Source organism: Mesocricetus auratus, unplaced genomic scaffold (assembly GCF_017639785.1).
Source record: "Mesocricetus auratus isolate SY011 unplaced genomic scaffold, BCM_Maur_2.0 Super-Scaffold_100691, whole genome shotgun sequence".
Taxonomy (NCBI): domain Eukaryota; kingdom Metazoa; phylum Chordata; class Mammalia; order Rodentia; family Cricetidae; genus Mesocricetus; species Mesocricetus auratus.
In genome coordinates this window covers 59,815,875-59,824,979 of record NW_024429267.1, presented here as the reverse complement: position 1 = coordinate 59,824,979, position 9,105 = coordinate 59,815,875, and the positions used below count along the sequence as shown (strand labels likewise).

Below are 9,105 nucleotides of genomic sequence, written 5' to 3'. Positions count from 1 at the left end.
CACTGAACTCTATCTAGATCATCCTACCTCCATTTCCCAAGCGCTGGGGTTACAGACTTGTGCCATCACACCCAGCACTCAGGTAGGCTTTTTAATATAAATTGCATCTTGATGGATTATTCTTGATAGCTCCCTCCCCACAGCATACATCCCAGAAGACGCTGACATTCATGGGCTCTTAACATAAAAATTGTGGTGTCTGTGTGCTCACTAGACTAAAGGTATCCTGCAAGAGGGGTCACCTAGGAGCAGGACTCTCAGCGGGGAGCCTCAAGCATCCAACCTCTGGAATTTACATTCCGATAGCTCCACCCAACACCAAGACTCCTCAGAGTTCTTGGATTTTTTTTAAGCGTTCTCTTCCTGTAAGAATACAAATGCTGGAGACACAATAAAGCCAGCCAGAATCCAGATCTGAGTCTTTCTCAAGTCAGCAGAAGGGTACAAGGAGCTAGCAGCGTAGAATTATGTTTTTGGCTCCTGAGGTAGCCTAGGAACATTCTCCTCTTTCGGTGTCTCCTATGTAGTAATGGGGTACTGATGAGCCCTAAGGGGAGTCCTCGCAGGCTCTCCTCGGCGTGACAAAGCGGCCGTCTTGGGCTCCCGGACCCGTTCTCGGCTTCCCGCCCCCGGGGCTCCCCTCGCTCCGCCCCCACGCACAGCTTCGTTCCGCAGGTCTCCAGTTCCCGCCCCCGCATGTGGAGCCCCGCCCTCCCCAAGTCCCCGCACCGGGCGAGCCGAGGGCGGGGCGCTCGGAAGGCGGAGCTGAGCAGGGGAATCCTCTCCCGGTTCGCCGTAGGCCCGCAGAGCCACTCGGCGGTCCAAGTGCCCCTACTCGGGGGGTGCAGAACCTCGACGGGCCGAGCCTGCAGAGGACCCCGCGGCCCGTGAGCCGGCGTCGTCCAAACACTGTAGCAGCGACCGGCCTCGGCCCTCTCGGACTCGCGGTTCCCTCGCCGGACAGTCGCCCGCGCGCCATGCAACCGCCGCCCGCCCCGCGCGCGTAGGCGCCCGCCACAGGCCATGCTGCCCCTGCTCGCCGCGCTGCTGGCCGCCGCCTGCCCGCTGCCAACGGCGCACGGCGGGGCCACGGGTGCGCCCGGCCTTTCCGGGGCAGCCCCAAACGCCTCGGCCAACGCATCCTTCACCGGGGAACCCGCCGCCCCGCGCCTGCTGGCCTCGGCAGCACCCGCGCCCCCGGAGCGCACGGGCCCAGAAGAGGCTCCGGCAGCGCCCTGCAACATCAGCGTGCAACGGCAGATGCTGAGCTCGCTGCTCGTGCGCTGGGGCCGCCCGCGGGGCTTGCAGTGCGACCTGCTGCTCTTCTCTACCAACGCGCACGGCCGCGCCTTCTTCGCCGCCGCCTTCCACCGCGTCGGGCCGCCGCTGCTCATCGAGCATCTGGGGCTGGCGGCCGGTGGCGCGCAGCAGGACCTGCGTTTGTGCGTGGGCTGCGGCTGGGTGCGTGGCCGCCTGCGGGCTCCAGCCGGGGCTCCCACAGCGCTGCCTGCCTACCCCGCGGCCGAACCCGGGCCGCTGTGGCTGCAGGGCGAGCCTCGTCACTTCTGCTGCCTGGACTTCAGCCTGGAGGAGCTGCAGGGCGAGCCGGGCTGGAGGCTGAACCGCAAGCCCATCGAGTCAACGCTGGTGGCCTGCTTCATGACCCTGGTCATCGTGGTGTGGAGCGTGGCCGCCCTCATCTGGCCAGTGCCCATCATTGCCGGCTTCCTGCCCAACGGCATGGAGCAGCGCCGGACCACCGCCGGCGCCCCCGCGGCCGCTCCCGCCGCCGTACCGGCGGGGACCACCGCCGCCGCCGCCGCCGCTGCTGCTGCTGCAGCCGCCGCCGCCGCGGCCGTCACCTCGGGGGTGGCCCCCAAGTGACCCCCGCTGCCCTGCGTCCGCGCTGTGTACGTGCTCGCACGCGCCTTCCTCGCGGGAGATGCGGCAGGTGCGCTTCGTGCTGTCCTTAGTGTCCGTCCTTTTCCCGGGAGGGGACCGCGGAGAAGCCCCAACGAGGGTGGAAAGCGAGGTTTGTGCTGTGCGCTCCTGGTCTGGAAAAGCAGGGGGCAAGCTCTCAGACTGAAGGGTGGGATCCACGCGTGGCTCGAGGACCCAAGGGAAACGGGCTCTTTCCCCTGCGGCACCCCCCTCCCTGCGCCCACATGCCCCTTATTCATGGCATAAAGTGACCTGATCCTGTGTATTTGTTTTATATATATTTAATAACTGTTTTAAATGAAAGTTTTAGTAAAAAAAAATCAAAACAAAAAGATTCAACTGCTATCGCTGTAGTAACAGGAGCTCTTTGTATCTGACCATAGTTGTACTCGAAGCTTCTTGGTTTGTTTGCTTTTTTTATTTATTTTAAAAAAGGGTGGGGGGAGGGCAAGGGAAGGATTTGACACGGATTTATTGTGTTATTGTTTAAAAAAAAAAGAACTTTATGAATCTTTTCCAAGTCGATCTATTCAGTGACATGGCCTGTTGGGCGTTTCTTCTTGTATTAATGTGGTTTTCTGGCTTTTAATACAGACATTTTCCTCCAGAAATGTGTATGTTTCCGTTATTTGCTTCTGGAAAAGGGATCCACGAAGTGAAACACGAAGAAATTCCTGAAAGGAGAGGCACCATCTGTCTCCCTGGCTGGGACAGGTGAACTCACTTTCAGCATGGTTCCAGTGGGAATTTCCTCCCGGCTCACTGACCCCCCCCCCCCAAAAAAACAAACAAACAAAAAAACAAAAAAACGCACACCGTTCCTAGGTCACAGAGGCTCACAATACTTGGCATAGTTTGTTTTCACTTGGTGCTCCAGGAAAATCAATAGTAATGAGAGCCAAGTGACTTTCACAGAACCATCTTAGTGTGTATTGTGTATGTGCAGCATACATGCATGTTCCTCTGTGTGTGTGTGTGTGTGTGCCTACAAATCTTGCATGCATTTGTGTGAGGGAGTCAATGTCGGGTGTCTCCATTTATTCTCTTATGTTGGCCTCTCACTGAACAGGAAGCTGGCAGATTCAGCAAGATTGGCTGGCTGGCAAGCCCAGGGACTCCCATCTCCATCTGCCCAGTCCTGAGATCATATGTATGCAGCACTCACTAAGCCCAGCTTTTCACGTGGATGCTGGGCATCTGAACTCCAGCAGACACTTGACTGAGCCATCTTCCCAGCCCTGGAAACGGCTGCTTGTAAGATGTGTAGATTGCACTTTGATTGCTTAATTTAAGCAGATGGAATTCTGAGATGTTTTAAGGTTTGTGTGTGTGTGTGTGTGTGTGTTTTGTTTGTTAAACTAGTTGTTAATCGCAAGGGTTTCTTCACTCCTTGTTTTTGTGGTAGTTTCAGAGTCTATGCGTTTTCAGCAGAGCAAAGGTCCTTAAGCAGCGTAATATAAAAGTAAATTTAAGAAGATTTTAAGACAGATGTATTTCACACCTGTAATCCCAGCACTTGGCAGGCCAACACAGTTGAAGGCTAGCCTGGGTTATATAATGAGACTGTGTCCAAAATAAATAAATATGCTTTGCCTTGCTCCATTTCATCCCTGCTTTTGAAATATTGAACTTGTTCTAGAACTACAGTTCTCACAATGCAGCCCCTGGGCCAACAATATTAGCAGGTGAACCTCCCTGAGAGTCCAAGTGCCCTTCAAGTTTGAGATGTGTGGCATTTGCAGAGGGGGATCTTCCCTGTCATCTTGAGATCGCTTGTCAGTTGAGTGAGATGCTTTCTTCGCAGGAATCCGAGAGGCCGGTCATAGCCCCATGGCTTCGGCTGCCCCTCTGGCTCCTTGAGAGCCAGGGATGTCTTTGGCAGAAGCCAGGCCGGGAGGTTAGAGGGGCAGTCTTCCTCTGTCTCCTGATCAGGACACTAAAGATGACCCAGTGGCCACTGTAATGCACATCTGCCCAGATCACTGGGAATCTTTACACGACCCAAAACCAGATCTGGTAATTAGCAGGACACAGCAATAATTACTACTCTTGATCAGTTTTAATATCATAGTACTTGTAACTCCATGGGGCAGAGTAGTAATATTTTGTTTATGATCTAATAAATAAAGCTTGCCTGAAGATCAGAAAAGTAAAGCAGCCAACCACTAGAAAGTTCTTACATCTACCAAGGCTGGGGCGATCCTGTCCTCAGGGTGACTGCAGACTGAATACATTGCACTCCTGTCTCCACCGGACTTACAGTCTTCTCTAGTCCTGGGGTTAAAGGTGTGTACCACCACCACCCAGCTTCTGTGGCTATCTTGCTAGTGGACCAAATATTGTTAACTATAGTTCTTGCTTGATAGCTGTTTTGTTGTATATAATTTTACTCTATTAAAGTTAAAACCTTTCTTTTATTTAGACAGAAAAGAGGAGATGATGGGGGATGTCCTTCTGTACATAGGTGTCTCTTATTGGTTGATGAAAAAAACACTAGCCAATAGCCAGTAGAGGCAGGAAGATAGGTGGGGCTAGGAGATGAGAATTCTGGGGAAGGTAGGCAGAGAGAGACTGCAAGAGACACCATGGAGCCACCAAAGGAGAAACAAGTCTGGACATTCTCTGGTAAGCCAAGAACACATGGAAAATACATAGGATAATAGTAATGGGTTGGTAATTAAGACAGAGCTAGCCATTAAGAAGCCCTAGCCAGCCGGGCGTTGGTGGTGCACGCCTTTAATCCCAGCACTCGGGAGGCAGAGGCAGGTGGATCACTGTGAGTTCGAGACCAGCCTGGTCTACCGAGCGAGTTCCAGGACAGCCTCCAAAGCCACAGGGAAACCCTGTCTCGAAAAAAAAAAAAAAAAAAAAAAAAAGAAGCCCTAGCCATCGGCCGACAGTTTAATAATTAACATAGCGTCTCTGAGTGCTTATTTGTGTTTAATTGGTTGCAGAACCAGACAGGGGGAAAACACCCAGCAACACTAACTAGTGTGGCTGCTGGGATTAAAGGTGTGTGCCACCACTGCCTGGCCTGTATGGCTGACTAGTGTGTCTAGCTCTGCACTCTGATCTTCAGGCAAGCTTTATTTGTTAGATCATAAACAAAATGCCACCACAGGGCAGAGATGGAAAGGAAGTGAGGAGGCAGCCAAGACAGACTGTAGAAAAACGGAGCCTGGGGAAAAGCCTTGAAGCTAGAGATCCCTCCGTGTATTCCCAGAACAGCAAGGAAGCCTGCATACCTACACTAGAGCAGGAGAGTGACAGAAGTGGTAAAACGGTGGCCAGGAGCCCATGAACAGCCTATAGTTCAGACCAAGTTCTTAACCAGTAGACAGATCCATTTTTGGTACAGTGTATACACACACACACACACACACACACACACACACACACACTTTTTTTTCCAAGATAGAAACTAAAAATCAGAGAACTTCAGCATCTTACCTACAAAGATGCAGCTACATAAGACAGAACTGAGATGAAACCCAGGACTTTATAGCTCCTTGGTATATTTTTGCATTCCTGCTTTTCTGTTGACCTACCCCCAGCCACTGGCTAATATGTACAACCACAATCCCCCAAAAAGGTCAGACTGCATTAAATAAGACAGTTGGCCACTTAATGGAACTCTTAACCTATGTATGTGCTTGATTTACACATAAACAAGTGTGTGCATTTATTATACCCAATGAATATATTTTAAAGATGGGCTTAAAATATCAACATCTGGGGCTGAAGACATAACCCAGCGATTTTAGCACTTGTTATTTTTTGAGATAATCTGAGTTCCCAGCACCCATGTTGGGTGGCTCACACCTCTGACATACTCTTCTGGCGTCCCGGAGCGCTCCCACAAATGTGGTGTACTCACATACACAAATAAACCTCTAAGACTGGAGAAATGGCTCAGCAGTGAAAAGCACTTACTACTCTTACATAGGACCCAGGTTCAGTCCCCAGGACCCATATGACAGGTCACAACCATCCACAGCTCCAGTTCCAGGGGTTCTGATCACAGGCACCAGGCGTGCCCATTGTGTGCTGACATATACGTAGGCAAAATACCCATTCCTTATCAAACATAAATAAATCTAAAATGGAAAAGAATGGAGGACTGCTAGTAGAGACTCCAGAGAGAGAGAGAGTTGATGGACACGCTAGTTCTCCTATCTCCTAGAGAATGAGGACAGAGCCTACAAGTCCCTCTGAGGGGGTCAGGTCCTGGCAAAGTCTGCATGGGCTCTCTCTACAGGAAAGGAAGAAACAGCCCTGTAGCCTATGGGCATATGCGCACAAAGCTTCCCAATTCAGGTCTTCACAGCCTCCTGGGCACGGCTCGGGATGCCAGGGATATAGTTAGGTCCTCGGGACAAACCACTGCTGCGTCCATCCATAGACCACTACAGAGTTCTCTGTTTTTACCCCCAGAGCCAAACAGGCCCCCGGGTTGGCAGCACTGGTCTCCTCAGCTGAAGACAGCTACCAGGTTGCAAGCTACTCTGCCTACCTCAGGTACCGCCTCCAGTGAGCGACCAGCCTCAGACATGGAGACCCAACCCTTTACCTCCTGGTCCTGGATCCTCAAGACTGACTCCCCTCAGCGTTTCCGTGGATACTGCCCGGAAGAGACTGGACTACTCCCTTCCACTCCTTCCCTCTGTCTTCAACCGGCTTCTAAAATCCAGCTTAAGCGGGCACTTAGCTTCGTGACACGCGTGCCTCGTCGACCCATGTTGTAGTTATCAGACATTCTTGGTTACTTTTCTCATGTCTGTGATGAGAACCTGAGGATGTTGCAGGGTATAGGGACAAGGAAAAGGAGGGTGGTGACAGATGCTAACGGCCCAGATTCCTCCGGGGCTATAGAACTAGCAACCTTCAGCTGGACTTTGCGTGGTGGAGCCTTTCCGTCCTCCCTGCTGCCTCCACTCGGTCCTCTCCGGGGCTCTCCTCTTCAGACAGGCCTTGTCCTAACGGGTGCCTGCTTCTCCACTTCGGCTTCTCCCATCAGCGGCTCTGGCATTTCCTTCTGTCTGTGGAGGGTAGCAGGGGAATCCTTGTGATGAGTGGTATACAAAGATTTATTCTGGCCAGGCGGTGGTGGCACACACCTTTATCCCAGCACCCCGGAAGCAGAGGTAGGTGGAGGCCAGCCTAGTCTACAGAGCAGAGTTCCAGGGCAGCCAGGGCTACACAGAGAAATCCTGTCTCAAAAAAAAAAAAGATTATTGCTTATTACTTAGTCCAGACCTCCCTATCAGTTACTCTTCTTATCACTCTGAGGAAAATACCTAAAGACAGACAGACGTGACTTACAGATTTATTTTAGCTCACAACTTCACGGGACTTCAGTCCACCATGGCCGGGGGAAGTCATGGCCTGCAGTTCCGTGGTGGCTACTTATGTTGTAGCAGGCAGGGTGCAGATGTAGAAGGGAAACATTGCAGTTGGATCTCTGCCCCGCCCGGTCCCCCAGAACTGGTCCCCGCAGGCCCTTATTAAACAATCACTCTGAGGATTAAAATTCATTACGATTGTTTGGCCAACGGCTCAGGCATATTACCGACTAGCTCTCGCAATTAAATTAATGCATTTCTATGATTCTATATTTTACCACAATGCTCATGGCTTGTTGCCTCACATCTTGCCTCCCCCTGCGGCTACATGGAATCTCTCTGACTCCGCCTTCCTTCTCTCTGTATCCTTTGTTTGGACTTCCCACCTGGCTATATTCCGACTGGCCATTGGTCAAAACAGCTTCACTCATCAGCCAATAAAAGCAACACATATTCACAGCATGCAGAAGGACATCCCATATCAAACCATACTGAGGCTATATTTTCATACTCCCAGGGCTACCTCCATCAGTCAGGTGCCATCTCCTAAAAGCTCCATAATTCCCCCAAGCAGCACCACTGGCTGGGAACTAAGCATTCAGACACATAAGCTTGGGTAAGAGAGTGGGGGCGGGCATTTTCACATTCAACCCAGAACAGTCTCTTTTAAGTAACCCAGACTGGCCAAAGATTCACTCTGTAGCCCAGGCTAACCTAGAACTGCTCCTCCAATCTTGGCCTCTAGAGCACTGGAATTACAGGCACGAGCCATCACAGTTTTAAATGTTCTATACCTGATGTGGAGGTCAGGCATCAGCCTCACAGGGTACTGAGAGGCCCAGGGGGAATGAGGGGAGAGAATGAACTATCTATGTCCCACATGTGTCATCGCCAGTCACATCAAGCCAGAGTGACACCCCCCCCACACCTTGCCCCGCCCCTGCCAGAAGCTTTCTCTGGTGAGGTTCCAGATGAGGCCGATAAGGAACATAACACAACTCTAGAGAATGAGCAGTGTGATTCATCTCCTCAAGTAATAACCACGGAGAAGCTTGCATTGTTTGAGTTTATCTGATTGTTGTGGGTATGAAAATGAGTTCTGAGACACAATACACAGGAGGAACATTGCATCCAAAGACCTGCCTTGGCTTCATCTGGCTGGGTAAAATGCAGTAGTCCTGGGACCCAGCTGTTGGAGGTGGGTGCTGCAGGTAGGGTACCCGAAAGCTTGCCTACAATGGGAGTGAGGCCAGGTCAGACTTGGGGGTTGCCCAGGTTGGGGCCCATTATGGGTCCAAGGTATTCACCGCAATCCAAGTGTCATCTCTGACGGACCCTTACTTAGCTTCAGTCCCTTAGATGTAGAACCTGAAAAGGAGTGTCCTATATAGAGAACAGGACTGTCGGGAGAAGGGGAGTGAAGGAATTAGGGCCCTGCAGAGATGGTGTGAATCAGAGCTGTCTCTCAGCTGCTGTGGATTCCAGCCTGAGCATGGGTGGTGTCACATTGTCTTGCTACAAGGCAAGAGGCTTGGCCTTTTGGATTCTCAGTGGCCACACCTTCACCACTATAGGGCCCTGCTCTCCAGAGAAGGGGCCACCTGAGGGCTGCTGGCAGCCGACACTCTCCCCTAGCCTCTATGACAGGCATCTAGATGGACAGGGTTCTCACAGCACCCACCGTGGCCAAGCATTGCTCTTGTATGCTGTCCCCATCAGGACTGGGGGGGAGCATGAGAAGCCATGCTAAAAGGTCCTCTGTTGAAATGTCATCTCCCCTTCCATCTAATTGCCAGCCTCGGGTGGTGGTAGGCTTGCTCTG

At 51.9% G+C, this 9,105-nt stretch overlaps 1 protein-coding gene across 1 annotated transcript; it reads left to right on the top strand.

The window, feature by feature from the left end:
• Nucleotides 1-728: 728 nt before the first annotated feature.
• On the top strand, nucleotides 729-2,548 carry Tmem158 (transmembrane protein 158). Its single transcript, XM_040740137.1, has one exon. The coding sequence runs from the start codon at nucleotides 1,024-1,026 to the stop codon at nucleotides 1,882-1,884; it is 861 nt and encodes a 286-aa protein (XP_040596071.1). The 5' UTR covers nucleotides 729-1,023; the 3' UTR covers nucleotides 1,885-2,548.
• Nucleotides 2,549-9,105: the final 6,557 nt, after the last annotated feature.

Excerpts from the sequence above, each read along its gene's own strand:
- Tmem158 (XM_040740137.1), top strand. The coding sequence starts at position 1,024 with ATGCTGCCCCTGCTCGCCGCGCTGCTGGCCGCCGCCTGCCCGCTGCCA.